Source organism: Hyaena hyaena, unplaced genomic scaffold (genome assembly GCF_003009895.1).
Source record: "Hyaena hyaena isolate Hyena2069 unplaced genomic scaffold, ASM300989v1 scaffold_898, whole genome shotgun sequence".
Lineage (NCBI taxonomy): Eukaryota > Metazoa > Chordata > Mammalia > Carnivora > Hyaenidae > Hyaena > Hyaena hyaena.
In genome coordinates, this window is record NW_024081533.1 from 746,595 (window position 1) to 774,512 (window position 27,918).

General features: G+C 48.6%; 1 protein-coding gene across 3 annotated transcripts in view; it reads left to right on the forward strand.

The window, feature by feature from the left end:
• Nucleotides 1–1,693: 1,693 nt before the first annotated feature.
• Nucleotides 1,694–27,918, forward strand: part of UNC45B (unc-45 myosin chaperone B) — a 29,165-nt gene continuing 2,940 nt past the window's right edge. Inside the window, exons 1-18 of one of the 3 annotated variants that reach the window (XM_039220624.1) lie at nt 1,694–1,861; nt 2,423–2,459; nt 3,716–3,891; nt 5,863–5,952; nt 8,605–8,772; nt 9,356–9,524; nt 10,730–10,900; nt 13,929–14,100; nt 16,699–16,999; nt 17,891–17,985; nt 18,147–18,294; nt 18,983–19,123; nt 21,815–21,942; nt 22,808–22,874; nt 23,913–24,026; nt 24,372–24,487; nt 25,371–25,488; nt 27,535–27,690. In XM_039220624.1, the coding sequence (XP_039076555.1) occupies nt 1,694–1,861; nt 2,423–2,459; nt 3,716–3,891; nt 5,863–5,952; nt 8,605–8,772; nt 9,356–9,524; nt 10,730–10,900; nt 13,929–14,100; nt 16,699–16,999; nt 17,891–17,985; nt 18,147–18,294; nt 18,983–19,123; nt 21,815–21,942; nt 22,808–22,874; nt 23,913–24,026; nt 24,372–24,487; nt 25,371–25,488; nt 27,535–27,690 (2,535 nt within the window). The remainder of the gene's footprint in view (nt 1,862–2,422; nt 2,460–3,715; nt 3,892–5,862; nt 5,953–8,604; nt 8,773–9,355; nt 9,525–10,729; nt 10,901–13,928; nt 14,101–16,698; nt 17,000–17,890; nt 17,986–18,146; nt 18,295–18,982; nt 19,124–21,814; nt 21,943–22,807; nt 22,875–23,912; nt 24,027–24,371; nt 24,488–25,370; nt 25,489–27,534; nt 27,691–27,918) is intronic. The other 2 variants (XM_039220625.1, XM_039220626.1) reach the window with 2 other exon arrangements.

A 27,918-nucleotide genomic window follows, 5' to 3' on the forward strand; every position in this document is an offset into this window, starting at 1 on the left:
ATCTGTCCAGGGTCATAGCTGTGTGGCCAAGGTTGCAGAGCAAAGAGCAGAATCTAGTGTGGGTGACCCACCTGTGCTTTTTCTTCAGTGCATTTCTCTTCCCTGGTCAGGTAGGTTTGAATATGTATGGGGGGAGGGGGCAGAATGGTGGTAAATGAAGAAAAGCGTCAGCATGAAGACACTATTCATCCATCCATCCATCCATCCTTCCATTCATTCATTCAAGAAGCCTGCATTGAGCACTGACTCTGCCAGCCCCCGTGCCAGGGGAAGTCAAACTGCATGAGATGCTGTCTTTGCCCTGTGGGAGGGAGCTCACAGCCTAGGCTTGGAGACACTGGGAGGTGAGAGATTTCTGAGTCCAAGTAGGAACAGACTCAAATTTGTCCCAGGAACCCTCAGTCAGATGGGAAGAAACAAGTCCTGCCCCAGGGGAGACCTGTTTTGGTGGTAAAAACATAGTTCTTGTCCCAAGAAGACCCTGTTATGATGAGAGAGACTCAGCTTGTCTCAGGAAAATTCCCAGGTGGATGGGAGGTACAGTACTTGGACTTAGGAAATTCCAGGCTGACCTAGCTCTGCTCAAAGAGAAGACTATAGTCTAGTGGGGGATATGAAGAGCCCACCCCCCTCCGTCTGCTGGGAGAGGTAGGTTGAATGCATCCACTCCACATGGATGGGGGACACAGGAGAAGGCCTGCAAACCAAAACAATGCACCCACTTACACCAAACTTGAACTGGTAAGCCCCTCTGTCTTTCAGAAAAGGAGGGACATTTCAACAATGAGTGCTGCAGGGGTCTGGGAGTTGTGGGCAACTGGAAGAGGCCCTTCCTTCCAGAAGGGCATTTCTGTAAGTCTCCAGTTGGTCCTGGACCTGGGCAGCTGCTCCAAGTCTGCCAGCCCCTCAGCTGTCACTCTGCTCCCAAAATAGCAGTGGTTGGGGGAAGGGAGAGGAGATTGTTTATCTGGGATGGAGGGGGAGAAGGGGAATTATAGCTGTGTCTCCCTCCCTTCTGGATCTTTCTCGCTCTTTGTGATATGAGTGCCCGAGTCCAGGACTGCCCCTGAGCAGGACACTGGGACAGAGGTTAGTCAGCACTTTCACGTGCTAATGACTATCCACTCTGGGGAGGAGGAGGGCCCTGAGTATCAATGACAGACTCCAGGGGCACCTGCCCCTGTGGCCAAATATGGTCTGGAGCTACTGGCAGGGGTGATAAAACCTCTTGGGTGGGGGAGGGGGGCAGACTAAGGCTTGGTGGCTGGGAGGCGGGGGCTTCACAGGGAGCTCAGCTGAGCAGCATCACAGGAAAACAGACCAGGAGCACCGTCCTCTGAGAAAGTGAGCCCATCTGGAGAGTTCCTTAGACTGGGGAGGGAGAGGAGGGACTGAGAAGAACTTTCAAGGCTTGCAGTGAGAATTCAGGCCTTCGGCATGGTGGCTTCACCTGTCCAACTGGGAGAGGGAGGCACTGAGGCTCTAAGACTCCTTCAGCCATGCTGTTCTGCAAGCAGATGCTATAATGTCCTGAGCAATGGACTTGGGGGTGATGGAGTGGGTCCTTTCCAGGCAGAACCCTCCCTTCCATTCCAGTAGGAGGTGGCCCTGGAGCCCCAGACCTCAGGCTGGGAATCTGGCCCGAGGTCTGGAGTGAAGGGGTGGCCAGACTGAGCTGCCCCTGTCCTGACAGATGGCAGAGGCCGAAGCAGTCCAGCTGAAGGAGGAAGGGAACCGGCATTTCCAGCTCCAGGACTACAAGGCCGCAACCAAGAGCTACAGCCAGGCCCTGAAGCTGACTAAGGACAAGGCCCTGCTGGCCACACTCTATCGGAACCGGGCAGCCTGTGGCCTGAAAACGGTCTGGAGTGGGCAGCGGGGGAGGCTGACGGCCAGGGCTGGGAGGCAGGGGTGAAGGCAGCCCCCCATCCTGCTGGGCATCAGACCCTTAAGCTCCATTGTCCCAGCTCTTTTCCCTGGAGCCCTCAGGGGGGAGAAGGGCACCTCCCACTGCTTTCCTGAACCCATGGCCTGACCCACTCCTCTGGGAGACAGAAACTCCTCCAGTTGGGAATCAGCCTAATGGGAACTGGCATCACACTGGGGGCTTTTTCTATGTTATTCCACGGCCTCTTACTAACAGCACTGTGAGTCAGCTGCTCATGTCATGCCCATATTGCAGATTAAACAAACTCGAGGCTCGGAGGGCTCAGCAACTCTCTGAAATCGCCCAGGCAGTTAGTAGCAGAGCTGGATTCAAACCCAAGTTTACCTAATGCCAGAGCTCATCTGTTCTTCCATACCCAGCGAGGGGCCCGCCCTTAGTTCCCTGAGAGCCAGCAGCTCCCCAGCAAACCCTCTCTGGCCATCTCTGTGCTGGGCCTGCATTAACAGCGGCCCCTTCTCCTTCCCCATTTCTCAGGAGAGCTATGTTCAGGCGGCGTCAGATGCCTCAAGAGGTGAGTGCCCTTCCCCCAACCACTCTCCCCACACCCAACCCAAGCACCCCTGTTTTGTCTAAGAGGCTCTTTGTCAATCGAGGGAATTACAGATTGTAGAAATGCCATCCTAGGCATTGTAGGTGGGGCTTCGGATGTCCAGACAACCCATCTCTAAATTGGATTTTTGCAACTCAAATTATATATTAAATCATAGGTTGAGGGAAATTCTTTTTTTTTTTTTAATTTTTTAATGTTTATTTTTGAGTGGGGTGGAGGGGGAGAAGAGAGTGAGCCAAGGAAGGGCAGAGAGGGAGACAGAATCCGAAGCAGGCTCCAAGCTCTGAGCTGTCAACCCAAAGCCCAATACAGGGCTCGAACTCATGAACAGTGAGATTGTGACCTGAGCCGAAGTCAGACACTTAACCGACTGAGACACCCAGGTGCCCCTTGGGAGATTCTTTTATTAAAAGATGTTCCCAGAAATCCTCATGTCTTGGTAATGACACACACTCTGTTGTAAATTAGGGTATGCTCATTCTGGGCAAAACTGTAAACTTAACTAACTTCAACTTACACTTAAGTCAATGTTGGCTTAAGCACATTGTCAAAATGGGAAGGCTTCTCTTGGCTCCAAGTGTTGACTTTTGATCTGGGTGCCGTTCTTTTAGGAGAAACAGAGACAGTGTGAAGTGAGCTCAGAAGGGAGGGAACCAGCTGGAGAGGGGCCTGGAAATACACCCTGTGAAGAGCAGTTGAGGGAAGAGGCAATATTTAGCTCAGAGAAGGCAATTCCCAGGTGGGATAGAGAGCCGCCTTCAAATACCTAAAAGGCTGTCACAAGGAAGAAGGATTGGATTTCATCTCAGGAATTCCAGGGCTGGACTTAGGATAAAAGGGCAAAGTTATGGGAGATATATTTCAGGTTGGAAGAGGGCAGGACTTTCTTGATGGAAAGAAATGGCTTGGCTGCCTTGGGTAGGAGGGAGTTCCCCATTGCTGAAGGTATGCAAGTATACATTGGATGAGCACTTGGCTGGGATCATAGGGTAGCAGAGACTAAAACATCAGGAGCTGGATGAGATGACCCTTAAGCTCCCTTCAGACTATGATTCTTACTGCCTCCCTCACAAAGAGGAGCCTGGGGCCAGATAGCCCACATGGGTGGATAAACTCCAATGAAGACACAACAGCCCTGGGATTGAGGACAGTGGCAGGGGAGGGTGGAAGGTGATCTGCACCCCAGGTACCCCCTGAGGCCCCATCTCCCTCGCTAGCTATCGACATCAACTCCTCGGACATCAAGGCTCTGTATCGGAGGTGCCAGGCACTGGAGCATCTGGGGAAGTTGGACCAGGCCTTCAAGGATGTGCAGCGCTGTGCGACCCTCGAGCCACGGAACCAAAACTTCCAGGAGACACTGAGGAGGCTCAACACCAGCATTCAGGAGAAGGTGAGCTGGACCCCTACCCACAAGCCTTGGCTGCCTCCCCCCACTCCTAGCAGACACGTTAGGGAAGCAGGACATCAGAGCAGGTGTAACCCTACCTCCACACTCATGGATGGAGTGAATGCATGGCGCACGCAGGCGCCAGAGAACAGCCGAGCAGACGCACCCATCTTCGAGTGATCAGAGATGCTTGTTCCAGGGGACAAGCCAGCCAGAACTAGAACACCGGTCTTTTAAATTCCAGATGGATGGGGCGCCTGGGTGGCTCAGTTGGTTGAGCGTCCAACTTCGGCGCAGGTCATGATCTCGCTCGTGGGTTTGAGCCCTGCATCCGGCTCTGCTGACAGCTCAGAGCCTGGAGCCTGTTTCAGATTCTGTGTCTCCTCTCTCTATGCCCCTCCCCAGCTCATGCTCTGTCTCTCTCTGTCTCAAAAATAAATAAAAATGTTAAAAAAATAAAGTAATTTTTTAAAAAAATTTAATTTCCAGATGGAGGCTTTAAAAAAATTGTAACTTAGTATGCATGCAACGTGATCATCCTCTCTTTCTGGGAGGACAAAAGCAGTACTGAGGGGAGGATATTGCTGGATAATAGAGCCAGTACGAACAGGAAATCTTTTCTAGGAAAACGAAGTGGGGTAGAGGAGAACTAGGATCAAAGATGAGAAATCCTAAACCCTCATCCTGGCTTAGTTACCAATTTTCTTTCCTTTTTAAAAAATTTTTTAAATGTTTATTAATTTTTGAAAGACAGGGTGCAAGTGGGGGAGGGTCAGAGAGAGAGAGGGAGACACAGAATCAGAAGCAGGCTCCAGGCTCTGAGCTGTCAGCACAGAGCTCAACGAGGGGCTCCAACTCACGAGCTGTGAGGTCATGACCTGAGCTGAAGTCGGAAGCTTAACCCACTGATCTGCCCAGGCGCCCCTTAAGGGATTTGTTGGGGTATCAGTTCCTCCTCTGTAAGAGTGGGAAGGTAACTGATCCTTAAGTTCCTTGCTCCAAGACTCAGTGAGTCCTGTGTGCCTGGGGCAGCCTCCTGGTGGGACCACAGCACACTGTCTAGAGTGAGGACTCAGGGGCTGAGTAAACACAAAACTGAGGAGTGACCAGAGAAGGGGTGACAAATGAGAGGCCCCCTGGGAGGAAATGAGCCCGGAAGGAAATAGGCAGGACTGTAGAGGAGCAAAACAAAGTAGTGGGAGGTACAGAAGGAGCTGGCAAATGGTGGGAGTGGGATGGTGGGGCGGTGGGTGATCAGTTAGGTCATTTTATGGTAGACTCAGAGCACTGGGGTTGGGGGCGGGGTGTGAGGGATGAGACAAGTCAAACATAATGGATAAAATTGTTTTTAATGTTTTTTTTTTTTTTTGAGAGAGAGAGAGAGACAGTGTGTGTGCGAGCAGGAGAGGGGCAGAGAGAGAGAGGGAGACACAGAATCTGAAGCAGGCTCCAGGCTTTGAGCTGTCAGCATGGAGCCTGTCGTGGGGCACGAGATCATGACCTGAGGCAAAGTCAGCCGCTTAACGGAGAGAACCACCCAGGCACCCCCAAACATAATGGTTTTAAATTGAGTGAAGAGGTGCTTGAAAACTGCTTCAGGTTTCTGATCCTAGAAATCTAGTTCTATTTTAGCTCACTTTAAAAATATGTAATAGCTAATTATTTACCAGACTGCAAAATTTGGGTGATGGTCCATAGCCTTCCAAGACTTGTGATGACCAAATGGCATAGCAACCTTAACTAGACTGTAAGCCTTGTGGGGTGACGGCTTGATTTTGTTCACCATTCTATCTCCGGCATCTGCAACAGTGTCCGGCATGTAGTAGTTATTCAGTAAAGGTTTGTTGAATAAATGAATGAATGAATGAATGAATGATAATGTAGGGGCCCAGAGTAGCTATCTGAATATTTACTGAGCCACCTGGAATGTGGACCCCTGCCTGCCTTCTTCCCCACTCCCTCCTTTCTCCTCAGCTTCGTGTGCAGTTCTCCACAGACTCGAGGGTACAGAAGATGTTCGAGATCCTCTTGGACGAAAACAGTGAAGCCGACAAGCTGGAGAAGGTGAGTGCTGGGCAACCAGCCGGCCAGCAGAGGGCGCACTCGGGACACCCCCCACCCCCACCCCCGCCCACCCTTGGCTGGACTTCCGCTGCGGGCTCCACCGGATCTCTGGACAGCGACGCCCTGCTCAGTTGCGGAGGGAGAGGAGGGCGTGTCCTTGGAGAACGTGGGCAAAAATGGGCCAGAGGTTAAGCACTTTAGAAAAATCCCCTAATCGAGGCTATAAGGGCCAAGACTAGGGTGAGACCAATAAGGAGAGAGTCATGTGGCAGGGTTGGAGTTTCCATTTAAGTTTTTGAGATTTTGTTCACTATGAATTTTATTTTTTTGCATCGCATTGATTTTGATGTTTTAAAATATTGCATTAAACGTTATTCATCTTGATTTCTGAGGTTTCTGGTGTCCCTGTAAATGTAGCACCCAAGGCAAGTGCCTCATTCCACATACCCTGGTTTCCACCCTGAGAACTGCTGAAAATGGCACGTTAAAATTGTGTTCTAGTTCATTATAAAATATTGTAAAAAGTTATCCTGAAATATGAAAATATTTTCTCAAAATACCATCCTCTTAGCCAAATTTGTTGCTTTCGTTTTTGTTTTTGTTTTAATGTTCCCTTCTGGTCTTTCTTCAGAAGAAAAAAATTGAACATCTGAATGGTTTTTGTTTCTTTGTTTTTGTTTGTTTGAGGGAGAGAGAGAGCTGAGTGAAAGTGGGAGAGGGGATAAGAGACAGAGTATCTTAAGTAGGCTCCATACCCAACACAGAGCCTGAAGCAGGGCTCAATCCTACGACCCTGGGATCACGACCTCAGCTGAAACCAAGTCAGGTGCTCAATCGACAGCTACCCAGGTGCCCCTGAATGTTTTATAATTATAAGAACTGGACAATGCTTGGGGAATTTTTTGTTAGTTTTATGATCAGTAAGTCCATATAACATGCAAATACCTTTTATAACAAACCGTTGTGAAGACTTAATGAGTTGTTACAGATAATACATGTGGACAAGTACATAGCCCTTGACTGGTAGAGTGGTGGTGGCCCTGGTGGTACTTGCCCAGGAGTCTCTAATCAGCCTTGTCCTCAACATCTCATGCCCCCTCTCTTTGCTCACCTTCTCCTTCTCCCTCATGAGTTCTTCCCCCAACTCCAGGCTTTCAGGTTTTGCTGAGGCCTCCTCCCCTGATCTGGGGCCATTTAAGATATATGTATCCTCAAGGCGCTAGGGTGGGAGGACACTGGGGAACTTTCTAGCTCAACTGCTTAATTTTGGAATCTGGGACCCAGAGAAGTACCATGACTTGCCCAAGTTCCCATAGCTAGCACACAGCAGAATCAGTCCTTCAACCTAGGACTCTTGAGACCCATCTCCTGAGCTCTCTGCCCACCAACCACGACCTCCCTGAGAACACCTGTAACTTCACATTGCCCTGAAGGTAAACAAGCAAACCCAAAATGCTGAAACCATATTCAAGGGAAAATTTTTAAAAGAAAATAATTCATTTCTGTTAAAAGTTAAACTGAGGCATATTCATAATTTTAAGGGTTTACTTGGGCAAAATTGATTCAAATGGGGTAGCACCAAAACAGGAAGTGGTTAGGCACGCTCTACCTAGAAAAGACATGGGTGGAAACAAAGCAACAAAAGTATTTGATTGGCTATAGGCCCAGCAGTTACATTATTTAGGAAAGCCTAATTGGGTATGATTGGCTGTTCTTAAGTTTCAATTTCTTTTTTTTTTTTTTTATGTTTTTTATTTATTTCTGAGAGAGACAGTGTGAGCAGGGGAGGGTCAGAGGGAGAGGGAGACACAGAATCCAAAACAGGCTCCAGGCTCTGAGCTGGCTGTCAGCACAGAGCCTGACGCGGGGCCCAAACCCATGAACCGTGAGATCATGACCTGAGCCGAAGTCAGAGGCCCAACCAACTGAGCCACCCAGGCGCCCCTTAAGTTTCAATTTCTTAACCTTGAGACATTACAGGCTTCCATTTGGGTTTGCTTACATTAGCTACAAGGGCATTAAAGCCATTCAGTCTAATGGCTTCCTTGTTTAAATAATTTAACACTTTTTTAGTACTTATCCATAAGCATATATACACAGTCTTGTCTGATGTAAGTGCAATCAGAGTGAACCTTACCAATGTGTTTTCCAAGTTGCTGGGTGATCTCATTTGTGACTTCATGGCTACAGTATATTTCATCAAGCTGGGCTTTATGTAAGTTACTTTGTTTCTTGTTTTGAATCATGTTCTTGGGCTAGGTCTCTAGGAGTGGGATTGTAGGCAAAGAATCCAGTATAAAGATGTTTTGAAGGGGCGCCCGGGTGGCTTGGTCGGTTGAGCGTCCGACTTTCGCTCGGGTCATGATCTCGCGGTTCGTGGGTTCGAGCCCCGCGTCGGGCTCTGTGCTGACTGCCAGCTCAGAGCCTGGAGCCTGTTTCAGAGTCTGTGTCTCCCTCTCTCTCTGACCTTCCCCTGCTCACGCTGTCTCTCTCTCTCTGCTAGAAATAAATAAAACATTAAAAAAAAATTAAAAAAAAAAAAAAAGATGTTTTGAAAACTGAGTCCTCACACCAGTCCCTGCACTTGGCCCCTGGCCAAGGCCTTGGCAGCCAAACCTCCCCCATGACCCTCATCATGTCTTCTCTCCTCAGGCTGCCAACAACCTCATTGTCCTGGGGCGTGAAGAAGCAGGGGCTGAGATGATCTTCCAAAACAATGGAGTGGCCCTGCTGCTGCAGCTTGTGGACACCAAGAGGCCGGAGCTGGTGCTAGCGGCTGTGCGGACCCTGTCGGGCATGTGCAGTGGCCACCGTGCGAGGGTGAGAGCCTGGGTGTGGGCTGATGGCACAGGTGGCTGCCAGGCAGAAGACCTGGAGGGTGACACGTGGACATGGAGTGAGTGGGGGGCATAAACAGACCCAAATACGAAGTGGAGAGTATCCCCCACCCCCTCTCCCTCCCCCTCCATCCTTGATTGTATGGTTCTGGATCAACAAAAATTGATCCTCTGCATCTCCCTTTGAGCTGGAAATGCATTTATGCAAAGATAACGTTATTGAAAGTTGTTTATGAGAAAGAGCTGAATGCAAAGGCTATGATAGTTTACATTTTATCATACTAAGTCTTCCAAACCCAGTGTGTATTTTATACTTAAAGCATATCTTAATGTGGACTTACCATGTGGCAAGTGTCTACTGTATTGGACAGCCCAACTCGGCCTCTGGAGAGGGGCCTGGCTTGTGTCAAGGGCCTTCCTAGACCACGGGCCCCGAGAGGCATGGCTGCCTGGGCTTATTTCCCTATGACAGGGGCAGGGTGGGGATGGTTATCACCCACTTCCTCACCTGAACAGCGGCTGGAAGAGAGGGGCGGGCAGCTGACTCGTTCTTGCTGGGGGTTTAGGCCACAGTGGTTCTCCATGCAGTCCGGATAGACAGAATCTGTAGCCTCATGGCTGTGGAGAATGAGGAGATGTCTCTGGCCGTCTGCAACCTGCTCCAGGCCATCATTGACTCTCTGTCAGGGGAGGACAAACGAGAACACCGAGGGAAGGAGGAAGCGCTGGTTCTAGGTAGGAGACATTCTTCAGTTTTTTTTCAAGGGGGTGGGGGTCAGGGAAACTCAGTTGACACCTTAGACTGGTCATTCCCTATAGGTGGATGTGGCCTGGTTGTATTTTTATATTTATTTTCTAATTATAAAAGTAATAGAGGCATAGCAGCATCATTTTCAATAACTGAAAGGTGGAAGCAGCTCAAGTGTCCATGTGTAAGTGAATGGATAAATAAAATGTGGCATGTCCATACAATGGAATAGTATTCATCCTTAAAAAGGAAGGAAATTCTGACATGTGCTACAACATGGATAAACCTTGAGGACATTATGCTAAGTGAAATAAGCCAGTGGCAAAAATATAGGTACTGTTTGATTCCACTTATGTGAGTTACCTACAGTAACCAAAATCATGGAGATGGGGCGCCTGGGTGGCTCGGTTAGTTAAACATCTGACTTGGGCTCAGGTTATGATTTGCAGTTTGAGAGTTTGAGCCCCGCATCGGGCAATGCCTCCCTCCCTGCCTCCCTCCCTGTCTCCCTCCCTGCCTGCCTCCCTCCCTCCCTCGCTGCCTGCCTTCCTCCCTCCTTGCCTCCCTCCCTCCCTGCTTGCCTCCCTCCCTCCCTCCTTGCCTCCCTGCCTCCCTCCCTGCCTCCCTGCCTGCCTGTTTGGGCTCCAACCTACAATGAGAACAAAAATCCCTAAGATACAGAGAAGTCAGGCAGGGCAAAAGCAAGAAAAAGCATTTACCTTTTAATCCCCTAGCAGGCGGGGAAGACCTGGCATCCCTTCTGAGGCTTGAATGCAGGCTCCCAGCATGCCTGAATCTACAGGGAGTAAGATGTCTGTAAGGAGTATAAATTTCTTTTCTGGAAAATATTTGTTAAATCAGTTTATAAAAAGCTACACAAAGTATTCCTGGCTCCCTGCCAGTTATGCCTAGGAATAAAGGACTTTCTAAGAACCAGAGCTATTCAAGGATGGCATGGGCTGTTGTAGAAGTCAGTGTGCACAGTGGCTGGAAGGCCACTGGGGAATAATGTCTACAGATTTATCTCTTTTTTGGGGTTAGACGGGCAATTCTATACTCTCCTGGGAAATTTCAACATCCAGGATGCAGCAGATTCCATATTTCCAGAGTCCTTCTAGAAGCCTCTGCCATTCCTGGTCCTATAGACCTGAGACTCCCTACTCTCTATTTACTCCATCCTCTTCTTCCTTAGACACCAAGAAGGACCTGAAGCAGATAACCAACCACCTACTTGACATGCTGGTCAGTAAGAAGGTATCTGGCCAGGGCAGGGATCAGGCCCTGAACCTGCTCAATAAGAACGTCCCCAGGAAGGACCTTGCCATTCACGACAACTCACGCACCATCTATGTGGTGGATAATGGTGAGGAGGCAGGAGGGTCTGGGGCTCAGTCCAGCCTTTCATGTGGGCACCAGGGTACCTGGCACTGAACAGCCAGTGGAAGAGGTGTGGCTTTTGTCTGGGAGAAGTCTTCAGTCCCAGGTGAAAAAACAGGAAAAGACATTAGCAGTTAGAACCCACCAGTGGGCTGGTGAGGATACAGATCAAGGCTGGGCTCTGAAGTCAGGGCCCAAACACACCCAGAGAATGTCCAAACACACCAGAAGACATCTGGGCAGAGTTACCTGACAAATGGGGGCAATGCCAAAGGCAAACAGGACCCCATCAACTGTGGGGTAGTGTTCCTGAAGCCTCGTGGTCAGCAAAATACTTCACAGGCCTTCTGGAAGGGAAAAATGGCATCAGGTGTCCCATATATAGGTTCTAGCAGACGATCACTTAATGTGTCAGCTCCAGGGGATTACTCTTTTCCCAAATCAACTTTAATTGTTCAAGAATCATACCCATGGCTTTATAATCTACTGTGATAAACTCCCACAGGTTTGATGACATATAGGCCATCCTTTGTTCTACAAGGTTCAAATTAGCTTTCACCACCTTGAAATGTGTCCTCTTTTGATATTGCACTTCCTTCTTTGGTTTGCACACATCTCAGCAAAGTGCACTTCAACAAATGACTCTAGTGCTTAAACCTTCTCCCTCAACACTTCTGCTCCCCTCCCCAATTCTGGTCTTCTCTGCATACATTTCAAAAGGTGAACAACCATCCTCTTTCTCTCAGCACAAGGACTTAGGTCCAACCGCATAGTTAATGGGTAGGGCAGGTGGGGAGCAATATTTGTTATTCCAGGCACCAAAATAAGTAGCTCCTGGGTAAAAATAACATGAATGTACAAATCCTGTTACACTAGTGACGAGATGCCTTGTTGAGGTCATACGTTGTACACGCTGGTCTGGGAGACTTGCCTTGGGAGCTATCTGGACATCCAGCCTGAAGTGAGCATTTGGGTTCAGGCAAGGGCAATGATGTGATAAGGAGGAGGTCCTAGCAGAAGAGGAAGGAGATGCTCAAGGCAAGCATGGGAAAAATGGAAGGGAAGCATGGGAGGTGGGCATTGGGGAGGTGGTGGTTAGTGAAGCAGTTGCATTCAGTGGCTCTCTTTAAGAGTTGGGCTGGAGAGTTTGGGTTCATCAACTGCTTCCCATTACTCCCCAGCCCTGCCAGTGGTTTTGTGTGGGTGGTAAAGTATGCACAGGGGCGCCTGGGTGGCTCAGTCAGTTAAGCGTCCGGCTTCAGCTCAGGTCATGATCTCACGGTTCGTGGTTTCAAGCCCCGCGTCGGGTTTTGTGCTGACAGTCAGAGCCTGGAGCCTGCTTCAGATTCTGTGTCTCCCTCTCTCTCTGCCCCTCACCCACTCATGCTCTGTCTCTCTCTGTCTCAAAAATAAAATACAAAACAAAAATAAATTAAAGTATGCACTGCAGAAAAAGTACTGCTGAGCATTTTTTTTTTAAGTTTGTTTATTTTGAGAGAGTGTGCATGCATGCACACACAGGGCAGAGAGAAAGAGAGAATCCCAAGCAGGTTCCACACTCAATACTAAGCCCAGTGTGAGGCTCTGTCTCACAATGGTGAGATCATGACCTGAGCTGAGATCAGGAGTTGGATGCTTAGACGACTGAGCCACCTAGGCTCCCCTGAGCCCTGGGCGTTCCCTCGTAACATCTAGAGTTTCATGCCTCCCAGCATCTACCTTGAGTCTTCCTCTTCCCACTTACCTGTGCCAGCTAAGGTCTGAGAAACTCTTAGCCACTCCTAAAACCTGGCTCCAAAGTCAAGCTTTCAGTTATTCCAGAGGGAGCATAACATAACGGTTAATATCATGGGTGTTGAAATCAGATGTTGCTGGGAAAGCACCGTTGCTATGTCACTTGTCAGCTGCATGATTTGGGGCAACTTAGTTGACTTCCCCATGCCTTGGTTTTCTGCTCTGAAAAATAGGAATAATGATTTCTAACCAGTAGGCTTTTGTTAGGATTAAATGGGGTAATGTGTATGGCACATTGTAAGTGCTCAAAATAATTTATAACTCTTTCTTTGTTGTTATCACACCTTCTGTTCTTATCACCCCTTATTATAATCTTTATATGACTGTCCCTTATTGATTGAGAGCTTTTTCAGGAGAGGATTGTATCCTTTATTTCAGTATTCAGTACCTAAAAGGTGCTCCTAGACTTATTCACTTATTCATTCATTTATTCAACAAATATGCAATGATTGAATTAACATGATGGGTAATAGGAAGTCATTGAAGATTCTTCCACAGAAAAGAGAAGAGATAGCAATCATAAATAACAAATGTAGCATTTACTGGGGCGCCTGGGTGGCTTAGTCGGTTAAGCATCCGACTTTCGCTTAGGTCACGATCTCGCGGTTCGTGGGTTCGAGCCCCGCGTCGGGCTCTGTGCTGACTGCCAGCTCAGAGCCTGGAGCCTGTTTCAGAGTCTGTGACTCCCTCTCTCTCTGACCCTCCCCTGATCATGCTGTCTCTCTCTCTCTCTCCTACAAATAAATAAAACATTAAAAAAAAAACCCAAACAAATGTAGCATTTACTAAATAAATAGAAAGTGTTTACTGAGTGATAAGGATGTGTCAGGATTGGCCCTAGATGGTTTTCATATGTTACCTCATTGAGACCTCAAACTCTCTGTGGTAGGTAGTAGTGTTCCCATTTTCCATAAACTGAGACCTGAGGAAGAGAGAATATCAAATAGTATTTGAGGAAGGCTATACCATAGAATGTTAGCACTGGTACAGTCCTCTGAGATCAACTAACACAGTGGGAGGTAAATTGCTTACCTAGGGTCAGAGTCAGGTGTAGAACCCCGGTCTCTTGGCCCCATTCCAGGGCCCTTCACTCTGGATAAACCATGTGCTATCTGAAGGCAGGGTGGAGAGAAGCTGGTTTTAAGACAACTGAATAAGAGGGTGTGTTTGTGAGGAGAGACCCAGCAGGGATCTTACACTAATCATCATCTGTCCTGCAGGCCTGAGGAAGATCTTGAAGGTGGTGGGACAGGTTCCAGATCTGCCATCCTGCCTGCCTCTGACTGACAACACCCGCATGCTGGCTTCTATCCTCATCAACAAGCTCTACGATGACCTGCGCTGTGACCCAGAGCGCGATCATTTCCGGAAGATCTGTGAGGAGTACATCACGTGAGTTTCCCGGAGGCCTCATGGGGTTGGGCTGTGTATCAGTTATCAATGACTGTGTAACAAATCACCCCAAAATTTAACAGCTTAAAATAACAGTAAGTAACCATTTATTATCTCACAGTATGACAGCAGTTTGAGAATGTGTAGGCTGGGTAGATCTGGCTTCGGGGCTCTTGTGAACTTAGAGTCACATGTTGGCCTGGGCTGCAGTCATCTGAAGGCTTGACTGGGGCAGGAAGATCTGCTTTCAATATGGTGCCCTCATATGGCTGGCATATTGGTGCTGCTTGTTAGCAGGAGGCCTCGGTTCCTCCCCGTGTGGACCTGTCCACAGACTGTCCAAGTGTCATTACCATGTGGTAGCTGATTTCCCCTAGAGTGAGTGATTCAAGAGAGAGCAAGGCAGAAGTGGCAATGTCTTCTATAATCTAGCTTCAGAAGTCACACATGATCACTTCCACCACATTCTATGCATGAGAAGCAAGTCATTAAGGATGGCCTACATTTAAGAGGAGAGAATTCGGCTCTACCTTTTGCACAGAAGAGTGTCAAAATATTTTTGGGCTTATTTTAAACCTACCACAAGCTTCTGTGGTTGAAGGAACAAATGTCAGCTTATCAAGGAGGGAGACCTAGCTCTGTCAAGTTTAAGCACTGTGTGCCCTTGCAGAGATTTGACAGCAGCCTGGGACTCTCAAGAGTGGAATTCTGGCTCTCCCACTGTCACTCAACCATCTTTGTGACTCAGAATCTCTCTCTGAGTCTCTGTTTTTTCTGTGTGTCCTTTGCCTTCCATTCCCACTGCTACATGGTCTTTTAACACTTTATTCCAATGATCCTCAGGCTTTAGATTATTAGAATTCAGGGACCCTACTTGACTCAGGAGTCTGGGATGTGGCTCAGGGAGTTACATGTTTAAAAAGTATTCCAGGTGAGTCTTGGGAGAGTGAAACCACTCTGTTTTTCCTTTCTTCCCTCCAAGGGTTGGCAAGCTTTTCCTCTAAAGGGCCAGAGGAAATACTTTACATTTGCTGGGATGTGCAGCCCTCTAGTGCATATTTTTTTAAAAACCCTTTAAACCATTAAAAACATTCTCAGCCTCCCAGGCTTGGCCAAGCAGCTGAGTTCTGCCAGCTCCTGCTCAATCCTGTAGCTTTCCCTGACCCCTGAAAGTTTCCCTGAAAGCTCTCCAGAGCTCCTCTGGTCTTTCTCTACCTCAGCTTCAGCTTTGGCAGCTAACTTCTTGAGTCTCTCATGAGGTCCCGAATTGAGTTCTGGTAACTGGCACCCAGCTGGGCCTCATGAGGCCCTCCCAGCCAGCCTGTGGAATGCTGCCTCTGCACAGGCCCATGCCTGGACCAGTCACCCATCCCTGGACCAGTCATGGAGGCTGAGTGAGTCTCTGAGGTGCATGAGGGGGTCTCCCCTCTCCCCTGCAAGGGTGTAATCCCTATCCTGCTCCATCAGGGGCCGGGGTGAGTGGAACCAGCACAGAGGGCAGACCCGACTGATTATGAAAGGCTCTGTCTTCCCTGGCCCTGAGTGGAGAGATGAAGTACAAGATGAGGAATGCCAGAACTGGAGGGGCTCTCAGAGCTTCCAAAGCCTACCCTCTCTTTGACAGGGACTTGCTCAGGTCATCCATCACCCCCCGCCCCCAGAGGCAGATGTGGGACCAGAGCCCAGGTCTCCGGCTCCTGCTCTGTCTGAGGTTCTCCTACCTAGTCTGCACCACCCTTTTTCATTCATAACAAGCTGCATTTCCACTGTGCACATCTCCCCCGATCCCTCCCATCAAGCCAACCATGGCAGTTCACTGAAAGATCAGAGGACCTCTCATGTCTGACATCCCCATGTGGAGATTCTCCCACAGAGTAGATGGTAGTAGATTCCAAGAGCAAGGCAGAGCCCTCACCTGCTGGGGGAAGGAACTGGGACCAGACAGGGGGGTAACCAGCTCCAGCTACCGCGTGACTTGGTCACACCACAGAATGATGCAGTGTGCCAGGCTCCACGGTAAGCCCTTTTGTGTTGTTGTGGCTGTACTGTCCCACTAAATGTTCCAGCTGCTGGGAAGCCTGTTGACTGACAGCTCTCACCTGCAACCTTTCCTTGGGACTTGCCGCAGCTGGGGACAGCCGCTTCACCCTTCCCAGGGTGGCCAGCGTCCAATGACTTGTCCCTCTCCCCAACTGGAAATAGCCTGGGCTTGTGTCCCAGCCTTAGCACTCATTACAGGCAGAGGCTTTCTGGTGACTGAGTTGCAGCCTAGAGTCCCAATGTCCAGTCTTGCTTCCTTCCCTTCTCCCACATGAGCTGATCCCAGGAGCTCTCTCTAATACACTTCTCAAATGTCAATCCCCACCCCTCTGAGTGTGCTTCTTAGGGGACACAGCTCATGGCACATTCTTTATGTCACTTGTCCTCATCATATCTCTGATAAGTAGTAAGACTATGATCAGTTTATGGATCAAAAAGCTGAACTTCAGTGAATTGCCCAAGGTCACATGGCACATGAGTGGTGAATCTGGGATGTAATCCCACACTTTTCCCACCCACCTCAGCCAGTTCTCCTGACTACCTTGCCCTCTATTTTAGGGGCAAGTTTGACCCCCAGGACATGGACAAGAACGTGATTGCCATTCAGACAGTGTCAGGGATCCTGCAAGGCCCCTTTGACCTGGGCAATCAGCTGCTGGGACTGAAAGGTGTGATGGAGATGATGGTAGCGCTGTGTGGCTCTGAGCGTGAGGTAGACCAGCTGGTGGCTGTGGAGGCCCTCATCCATGCCTCCACCAAGCTCAGCCGCGCCACCTTCATCATCACTAATGGCATATCGCTGCTCAAAGAGATCTACAAGACCACCAAAAACGAGAAGATCAAGATCCGCACACTGGTGGTGAGTGTCGGTACCAGCACTGTACCAGGCACAAAGGACACCAGGATGAGTGAGGGGTGGCCCCATCCGTGAGAAGGCCATGGAGTTGGGGACACAGCCCCATCCACGGGCCCTTGCAGAGCAGGGCAATAAGCAGGAGGCTGTGAGAATGGAGATTCAGAATGGTGGGCGCTGCTGTTCAACCCTGGGGACCTTTGCCTCCATGCTTTTGAACAACACTAACACTGAGGAGCTTATGTCCAACCAGTATTTTCAGAGCAAACTCTAAAAAGTCAGTTTGTTTCCTTAATCAATTTCTAGATGGCACTGATAAACTCATTTTTTCCAATTTCATTTTACAGAAGTTATTATTTTCATGGGCCTTTTATTTTGCTTGTAAACAATTACAGTGAAGGTTTGAGTCATTGATCTGTTTTGTTGCTGTTGTTTATATCAATTTTTAAAAAGCTAATTATAGCTTCTGCCATCATGAGTTTTCTCTGATGGAAGGCATGTTTTACCAAATAAGAGTGCAATTTCTCTTGGGTGAAACTCTGCACATCTGAATTTGTTACCCACAAGGTCTGTCTGCCAATATCTTTCACCATTGCAGTTTCAGATAAGATTAGTATTGTCTTGTGCTTATTTTGCAAGACAGCAGACACAAAGCATCTGTGGGGTCAAAGCGGTGATGGAAAGGAGCAGGGTAAAAAACTCCAGCTTTTGGGAATATCTGCCCTATCCTGGAAACCTCAGAGAAGGCATCTTGGAAGAGGTGACCTTTGAACTGAGATTTGTGGTATGCACAGAGGTTTATCCAGGCAAAGAAAAAAAAAAGGCAAAGGGACCTGTTTGAGCAAGGCCTTGTCCCTAAGTTTCTCTGATTCTACCAGCATCTGTCTTCCTCTCCAGGGACTCTGTAAGCTTGGCTCTGCAGGTGGTACAGACTATGGTCTCAGGCAGTTTGCTGAAGGGTCAACAGAGAAGCTGGCCAAACAGTGTCGCAAGTAAGGGGGTTCTATTTCCCTGGGCCCGCCTTCTCCTCTCTGGGGTGGGTTCTAGCGGGGGCACATTGTGAAAGGCTTCTCACCCACTACCCTGAAATTCCTCCACTCTCTTGACCGAGCCCTGGAGATCTTCCCCAGCACTCTTCCTCCCAAATTTCCAGGTGGTTGTGCAACGCGTCCATAGATACCCGGACCCGGCGATGGGCAGTAGAGGGCCTAGCCTACCTCACACTGGATGCTGACGTGAAAGACGACTTTGTCCAGGACATCCCTGCCCTGCAGGCCATGTTTGAGCTGGCCAAGGCAAGCGTGGCTTCAGGAAAGGTCTACCAGATTCAGGCTCACAGGATCCTCTGCTGAGCCTGGGAAATTGGACTTCTGTGGCTTCATTCTGGTCCTGCCCCTACTGCCCGTGTAAACCAGACTGGTTATTTCCCTCTGGCCCTCATCTTACCTAACCGTAAAATGGGCTCATGATTCTTCATGGCTGCCAGGCAGTGGGGAGATGAATAAGAGGATGGTATTTTTTCTGGGATCCTCAGGAAGTGAGGCCCTGAGGGACTAAGAACCTATGCCTAGCCCTTTCCAGACCCCTCCCTCCTTTCCAGCGCTGGATCAATCTCTGCTTCTTTTCCACCACCAAAGGGAGAAGGAAGTTACTACCAGAGCCAGACCAGAGGAGTCCAGTGCCCACCCCAAACCATGGCAAAGCATATTGGGCTGGGCTTTTGAAAGAGGCACAGAGCACCCAGAGGGTGCCCATTTGTGCTCTCAGGGTGCCATTGTGGGTGCAGGAGAAATTTCTGCCCACCCTGCATGAGTAGAGCTGGTTCCTCCTCCTTCTGTGCCCCCTGCTCAGCTCCAAGCTGGGCAGCACCAGCCATACTCCTTCCAAACCCACTCACCAGCCAGGCCAGGGACCCGTCTTGGAAGCAGAGATTTGTTCTAAAGTTTCCTTTCTGCCTTTCCCCTCCTTTCTCCCACCCCATAACTCCAGACTGCAGACAAGACCATCCTGTACTCAGTGGCCACCACCCTGGTGAACTGCACCAACAGCTATGATGTCAAGGAGGTCATCCCCGAGCTGGTGCAGCTCGCCAAGTTCTCCAAGCAGCACGTGCCTGAGGAGCACCCTAAGGTGAGGATAGGGGTGACGCTGGAGAGTCTGTGCCACCCAGCCGTCAGAGAAGTGGAACAGAACGACAGCGATGTCTGGGTGCTGTGTGTGTGTGCTTGGGAGGATCTGGCACAGGACAGATAAATTGAAGACGATCATGGTAAATTTCTCCCACTAGGTGGCGCTCGTTCCCCCCTTAGTTTTAATGTTCTGTGGGGAGTGGGGAGTGAAGCTCCAGTCAAATGGAGCCATGATGAACGTTTTGCAATTTCTGTTGTTGGTTTCATGAACATCAGACAGTGTATTTCATGTTTCCAACAGTTACAGAAATCTTGTTTCCTGGTATATCTGGATTTGGGGATCTGGGTGTTAAGTAAAAATAATGAGACGGGAAGAAAGGCCAGTCAGCAGTATCCCAGATATCACAAATTTCCTTGGGGCCCTCCCCAGTGATTCTCTGCACTCAAGTGTATGCTTTGTATGTGGTTTGAATATGAACGTATAGGTATTTCCAGCCAGTAAAAGATTTAGATTTTTGTAAACGGTCAAAGTAATATAACCATAATGCAAAACAAACAAAAAAGTGGACAGAAGAGAAAAGAAAATTACCACTCACAATGACATCATCTCCCCTGACCAATATCGGCATTTTGGTACATTATATTACCTACCAGAGGCTGTGTTTTCCGGTGCACCTTTTTTTTTATACTTATAATCAGAACGTAGTTATCATTTGGTGCCCTATTTTGGGAAAATAGGTGTTTTCCATATTTCTATGTCAGTTTCTTTTTTAAAGCTTATACCTTATTATTTATTTTTTAAGGCAAGTTTTTTTTTAACTTTTATTTATTTATTTTGAGAGAGAGAGAGCACGAGCAAAAGGTGTAGAGACAGAGGGAGAGAGAGAATCCCAAGTAGGCTCCACACTGTCAGCACACAGCCTGATGCAGGGTTCAAACTCACAAATCACAAGATCATGACCTGAGCCAAAACCAAGAGTCAGATACTTAACTGACTAAGCCTCTCAGGCACCCCTAATTTATATTTAAATTCCAGTTACTTAACCTGCAGTGTAATATTAGTTTCAGGTATACAATATTCAACACTTCCATACAACACCTGGTGCTCATCATGACAAGTGCATGCCTTAATCTCCACTACCTGCTATATCATTCTCTGAATCATTTTTTAAATTTATTTTAGAGAGAGAATATGTGTGGGGGGGGGGAAAGGGCAGAGGGAAAGAGAGAGAATCTTAAGCAGGCTCCATTCTCAGCACTGAGCCAATGCAGGGCTCAATCCCATGACCCTGGGATCATGACCTGAGCTGAAATCAAGAGTCAGATGCTCAGCTGACTGAGCCACCAGGCGGCCCTGAATCAATGTTTAAAGATATGTAGTGTTTCATGCAGGCAAGGGTGTATAGCATGTTCCTCTGCTCTAAAGTTAAAATGTGCCTTCTAGAAATTGCCCACAAGTATCAGCCACTTCAAGGATTATCTGTATAGAGTATTCAACCCAGGGGCTAACTTTGGATTTCCAGGACAACCCAATCCATTGTTATGTCAACCTCATCTGTTCCTGATCTCCTCTCCTGCCTGTCCCCCTACCTGTTCCCCACTCCAACAGAAAACCAACCTTTTGAAAAAAAAAAAAAAAAGTAATATATGGGTCATCTAGTGTTTTGGACAATATCTTTTATTTCACTTCTGTGAATGAAGACTCTTTGGGATGATTTTCTTGCCACACCAGCTGCTCAGGCTCTGTATTGGGAGTAGGGGAGCAAGGAAGAGGAGAACATGCTGTACACCCCCTTGGCTGTTGTTTGGGCAAAGGAAATCTGGAAGAGTGTATGAGATTCTAATTGCTGCTGTTAACAAATTGCCACAAACATAATGGCTTAAAATGACACAAATGTATTATCTTTCAGTTCTAAATCTTCCAGTTCTGACCTACTTCCAGGTCAGAAATCTAAGATCAGTCCCATTGGGCCAAAGTCAAGGTGTTGGGGGGGGTGCTGATTCCTTCTGGAGCCTCTTAGAAGATAATCTATTTTTTTGTCTCTCTAACCTTCTAAAAACCACAACCTTCCTTGGCGAGTGACTTTAAATCATTCTAACCTTCTGCTTCTGTTGTCAAATCATCTGCTATTAACTGATTCTCCTGCCTCCCTCTTTTATTTTAAAACATTATTTTATTAAAAATTTTTAGTGTTTATTTATTTTTTGAGAGAGACAGAGTGAGAGAGAGAGAGAGAGAGAGAAGACAGAGAGAGAAAGAATGTGAATGGGGAGAGGCAGAGAAAGTGGAAGACACAGAATCTGAAGCAGGATCCAGGCCCTGATCTGTCAGCACAGAGCCTGATGCAGGGCTAGAACCCACAGACTGTGAGATTATGAACTGAGTGAAGTTGGATGCTTAACCAACTGAGCCACAAGGTGCCCCTTCCTTGCCTCCCTCTTATTGAGACCCTCATGATAATGTTGTGCCTACCCAGATAAACCAGGATTAACTCTCTGTCTCAAAATCCCTGATTTAATCACATCTGCAGAGTCCTTTTTGCCATGTAAGGTGATATTCGCAGGTTCTGGGAATTAGGAGTCTTTGGAGGTCATTATTCAGCATGCTATTAGCAGTCAGAAATGCACCACCTTTAGTTCCAATACTGATTGGCCTGGCTCTTTCCCCATTGCTACCCTTTCATCTCCCCAGGACAAGAAGGACTTTATAGACATGCGTGTGAAGCGGCTTTTGAAGGCTGGTGTCACCTCCGCGCTGGCCTGCATGGTGAAAGCAGACAGTGCCATCCTCACCGACCAGACCAAAGAGCTGCTGGCCAGGTGGGGCTGCAGCGGGCCAGGGCTGGAGTATGAGGGGACTGGGGCTAGAGGCTGGGCAGGGAGATAGAGATGGCAGGGGCATCGGTGAGGGAATGAGCCATTGGGAGGTCTGGAAAAGAAATGAAGGAGATCAACATTGAAGAGTGACATGGCAGGGCAGGTCATCACAGGTGGAAGTTTGCATCAGGAGAAAAGAGGCCACTGTCCATCCTGGTTAGCTGGCTCCCAGGCCCCATGTGAGACCTGCTATTCCAAAGATGAACAGTTGCTGCACAGCGTGATGGGGAGGCTCACAGGTACAATACAATGCATCGGGTGCCATGATGGGGCAAATACAGAGGGTTGGTTGGAGCACAAGCAGTGGTACCCACCAGGCAACTGGAGGGTAGGTGGGAGAGCAGCCAGGATAGGCCTCCTGGAGGATGTGGTAACTCAGTGAACCACGAGGTGAGAAAAAGACGCACCCAAATTCCAGGGAGGAAGAATTCCAGGCAGAGGGGATGGAGGGAGGAGTCAGTGAGATGGGATTCCCCTGTAGCATGGAGAGCACAGGAGGGAGCTATGCTAATAGGACCAGACAGGGGGATGAGGGCCAGACCACGGAGGTCCTGGGCTACATCCACACTGAAGAATTTCTCCTGGTTGATGGGCAGCAAGGAGCCATCTGTTGTCTCCCCAAATGGGGATAGGGTGGCTCTTTGCTGCCTCAGTTGGCTTCACTCTCCCCAGCTCCTTGCATCCATGGCAGTATCTTACCAAGCTGGCTAATGCTGGGGCAGGTGCAGCACTTTCCAGGGTCTAGCTGGCTGGCCTGCTGATGCCTGGGAAGGGTGCACATGATGTGTCCTTTATTCTTGCCCTGCAGGGTATTCCTGGCACTGTGTGATAACGCAAAAGACCGAGGAACCATTGTGGCTCAAGGTGGTGGCAAGGTAATTGGTGGCATAAGGTTCTTGCCATCCTAGAAGGTGATCCACTTGGGAGGAGCACTGTGTGTGTATGTGTGTGCGTGCATGCGTGTGCGCGTGAGTGTGTGTGTGCTCTTTACCTGGTCCAAAAATAAAATATGCATGCCCCAACCCAACCTCCTGGAACACTGTCATTCAAGTATCCATCCTGTCCGTGCGTATGGTCCCAAACCACTTCTTCCTGATTTTATGGTGTGTCATGGGATTTACTGTGGAATCCCGTTCACCATCCTTGCTATGGGAAGGAAGCAATGTACAGATACACAGACCATGGATGTTGTTGTAGAAGACTTGTCTTTGAGTCCTTGCTAGTCCCCTTTTTAGCTGTATAACCTTGGGCAAATGACTCAATCTCCCTGAGCCACAGTTTCCTCATCTGTAAAATGGGAGGGGATCACACATTCACTCTGTATAATGTCAGGATTATAGAATAATACACTTAAAGGATTGTAGAATATAAACTTAAAATATTGGCTTATAGTAGATGCTCAATAAGTTGCTGCTGTTATGATTAGGCTTGACTTAGTCCAGAAGTAAAAAGTCAGCATGTTGATTTATTTATTTTTCCAAAAACAAATAATGTGGATGGAGAATGTGGGCAAAGACATCAAAATGTGCTGGGAGGCAGGGAGAGCAAATCCATGGTTACGTATTTAATCATTTTCTGTGATGCTCAAGGGTTTCGCTTATATTGTAGAGTCTTCCTGAACTTCTTTTGTTTTAAGTTTATTTTGAGAGAGAGAGAAAGAGAGAGAAAGAGAAGCAGAGAGAGAGAGAGAGAGAGAGAGAATCCCAAGCAGAATCCACGCTGTCAGTGTGGCTTCATGAGATCATGACCTGAGCCGAGATCAAGAGTCAGACACTTAACTGACTGAGCCACCCAGGCAGCCTTAGTCTTCCTGAACTTCTAATGGAATAGGCAGACAGCAGCTAGAGGGGGAGGATGGGGAGAGAGGCCTCTGGATCTCTGTGACCAAGGAGTGATGGTGCCCTCTCTTGCAGGCGCTGCTTCCCCTGGCTTTGGAGGGCACAGATGTGGGCAAGGTGAAGGCAGCCCACGCCCTGGCAAAGATCGCTGCCGTGTCCAATCCAGACATCGCCTTCCCAGGGGAGCGGGTGGGTGCCGTGCCAGGGATATGAGGTGGGAGGGTGGGATGGGGCAATGGGAGGAGTCTCCTTTGCTCCTTGGGGATTTCCCCTCATCACCCTGCCCCGGGCCTGGGAGGGGCATGGTGCCATCACAGAGAGGACAATGCGTTGGAGGTGGCTGGCTCTGCCTTGGACTAACAGGACTGTCCTCTTGGAAGCTCTCTTATCTCATCTGCAAAGTAAGGGAAATAATCTTTCCTCTCAAGGTCATTGTGAAGGCTGAGTCAGACAGTGGGTGGGCAAGGAATTTGGAAATTCCAAATCTATTGATGTTTGGGTCTGGGGTACTCACTCCTTGTCTCCTCCACACAGGTGTATGAGGTGGTGCGGCCCCTCGTGAGTCTCCTGGACACACAGAGGGATGGGCTCCAGAACTACGAGGCTCTCCTGGGCCTCACCAATCTGTCTGGGCGGAGTGACAAACTCCGGTGAGTGGGGTGGGGAGGGAGCAGGGGGGGAGATGTGCCTCGTGCAGGGTTTGGTGGGAATTTTCTGTACACACCCTGTGTGCTTTCCTCTGAGGACAAGATTGAAGGCAATGGGTAGAAACCACAATGGGAGGGTTTTGAATTAGCACACAGTGCATGTAGGAAGGCAAAGTATATTATTTCTTTCTTATGGAAATAGTAAAAAAAATATATCCAGGTGGATTGATGGGGATAAAGCAGATTCCTTCTTGGGAGCCAAGGGATGGTGGAGAATATTGGGTTGAGATTCTTTCAGTTGGTTGCAAGTGGCAGAAAACTCCACTCAGAGCGGTTTAAGCATAGAAGGAATTTAATGACTCATGTAAATGAAAAGTCTGGGGTGACCAGAGGCAGGTGCAGCTTGATGCAGGGGTTACAAAGCTTCCCCCCTCCCTACTTTCTTTTCTTTGCTTTCCCTACTACTTCCCACGTTCCTACTTCTGTCCACTTCTGCCTGTGTTGTCGTAATTGTCAAAGGGACTCTTCCCCTCAACCATGATCACAAGGGTTGCTCCAGACCTCACATCTTCTTGGCTTCACAGCCAACAGGAGAGAGAGAGTGACAAAGAATCTCTCTTCTGCAGCAATAATACAGAAGAATCTCCAACCTGGTGACATGTTCACCCCAGACCCCATTGCTATGGCCTGGATGTTATACTATCATTTAGTTTATGGCCTTTGGTGCCTCTCCTGGAGCTGAGGGTGGGCTTGATGTCATCCAAACTCTGCTGAGGATGTGGGAGGGAACCACCAGCAGGGGGAACGGCCCTTGGATGGCCAAAAACTCCAAATGCTTACTACAGAGGACTCAGTGGCCTCCTTTCCTCCACCTCTCAAATCCTAGGCAGAAGATCTTTAAGGAGAAGGCCTTGCCAGACATTGAGAATTACATGTTTGAGAATCATGACCAGCTGAGGCAGGCAGCCACTGAATGCATGTGCAACATGGTGTTGAACAAGGAGGTGAGCTGGGTTCGGTATGGGGATGGGGCATGAGAACCCAGGAGCCCCTGGATCTCTCCAAGATTGCAGCACCCTTCCCTGTAGGGACTCTGAGAGGAATATATGCACCAAGGGAGCAAAGAAAAACAAATTAGTATTATTCCTAGCCAGGGCTTTGACCCCACAACTTGGGCCAGCCAAGGTGGAAGGTACCATTTCCCTAAGTCATTTATATCAGAATAATCTCATAACAGAGAAGAATATAAGACCAGGACCTCTTAGAGATCAAAAGAGGCTAGACTGCTTACATTTATCGAAGCTCCACATATATTTTTAAAAAATGAGGAAAATCTAACACAGTTATACAAACAACTTTAGAATATTTTAAATGTTAACAATTTAATGAGCTATTGTTGTTTCTGTGGAAACTGCAATGCACTATAACTGTGTTCTTCACAGAGTAATTACAAGATTTATAAAAACAAAATGAATTCAGAACATGCCAATGGCTTCATGGTCCAGTAATGAGATAAATTATAACCATATGGTAAGTGAATGTCTTCTTCCCATCCTGCCAGAGTATGGCTATGCCTGTAGGTATAACCTATCAGAGGTAATAGTAGGGCCCAAATCTGAGGCCCTTCATGAGGGCCAGGCCAAGTGTGAGACCCCTCTGCTTTCTCTTGATTCTTAACTCAGGTCTTGGATCTTCCCACTGGTATACTAGGAAAACCCCAAACCACAAAGGCCTATTGAAGTAAAAAATAAATTTAAAAAGAAGCTAAACTAGATGCACCAGGGAGCTGGCCTAAGGTTGGCCTGGAGGGCTGGCAGCCATGTGGGAGAAAAGAGTGTATCCAAAGAAAATGGGGGGAAGGAGAGTGGAGGAGAAGAAGTAAGCTTCCCCTGGGAACATCAGCTGCTATGACACCCCAAAATCAAAATATACATTGGTCCTACCAGTAGAGAAATTCATTTCTCACTCACTTCATTTCTTGCTCACATCTGGATCTGCTGGCTTGCTTCCAAGCAATGACTTGGGATCCAGGCTTCTTCAACCATCAGGAACTAGACCCCAACTGAAAAAGAACTGTCTCCTTCTCTGCCACTCTGGGAGTGGTCTCTATTTGAACGGGGAGAGAGACCAGGGGAAAGGCACCTATGGTACTCCACCATGGTGGCCCCAAGTGACACATATCACTACCTCTCATGTTCCATGATGAGCACTGGCTTATGGCCACTTCTGCAGGTCAGAGGTGGGAAATATATCTGCTTTCCAATCACTGCTGTGCACCATGAGAGAAGACTGCAGTGACCATCTCTGCCATACTCTCGCCTCTGAGAACCTCTGCCCCAGCTTCAGGGAGATGCAGGTGGAGGGTTATAACCTTATAACCTGGGCAGCTGTGACTGATCTTAGACCCCATTCAGAGCTCCACTTCTAGGAAACCTGACCCAACAAAGTGCCCTTAAATTTGACCAACTAGATTTCACTGTGGAGCAGAAGGTGGGGGGCCAGTGAGCTCTGACACATGTCAGGGCCCTGGGCCCCAGGAGGCTCTTCTGGCTTTAGGGCCCTTAGGAAGCTTATCCTTCACCCATTGAATGGTACAGCAGCTCTTGCTCTGTCTCCTGCTCTTGTTAAGCCCCTGTACCTTCTGGGACTGCAAAGCCATTTTATGGCAGACCCCGAAGGCCCATCTGTTGTGGGAGAAACATTCCAGGCTTCCCCAAAGGGAAGTAAAACATGACTCTTTGGGCAACACTTGCCATTCAGGAGCCTGTGCCCTTTCCCCTGATGAGGATAGCCAAGTGCAAACAGAGATGATGGCACACACTCTATTGGGAAATCCCTTAGTCTTTTTAGCCTTTTAGCTGGAGGAGTTTATAGCCCCTTTCTCCAGTTAATCAGAGAAGACGTCCTGGGGGAGGTGGCATGGGTGAGCTGCTCAAAGGAAAGCTCCAAAGAATCTTAGGTCAGAGACCATGGCTTCCAATTACTTTTTCCCTCTCCAAGCTGGCAGGCGGGGGCGTTTTTCCTCTGAGCTCTGTACCTGCCTCCCATAGGTACAGGAGAGGTTCCTGGCTGATGGGAATGACCGGCTGAAGCTGGTGGTGCTGCTCTGTGGGGAGGATGATGAGAAGGTGCAGAACGCAGCCTCAGGGGCACTGGCCATGCTGACAGCAGCACATAAGAAACTGTGCCTCAAGATGACCCAAGTGGTGAGAGTGGGCCCTGGGGGTGGGAAGGGGACTGCCTTGTGTGGTCCCCTGTGGGGCGGCCAGCCTCTGTGGTAACACTTCCCAGGCCCCTGGGTACCTGTTCCTACCACCGAAGAAGGGACATCTACACCGTCTGGCCCCCTACATCCATTGCTGGGACTCCCAGATGCACTAAGTCAGGTCCCTCCCACCGTACCTTCACCCACTACCTTTGGTGGTGCTTACAGC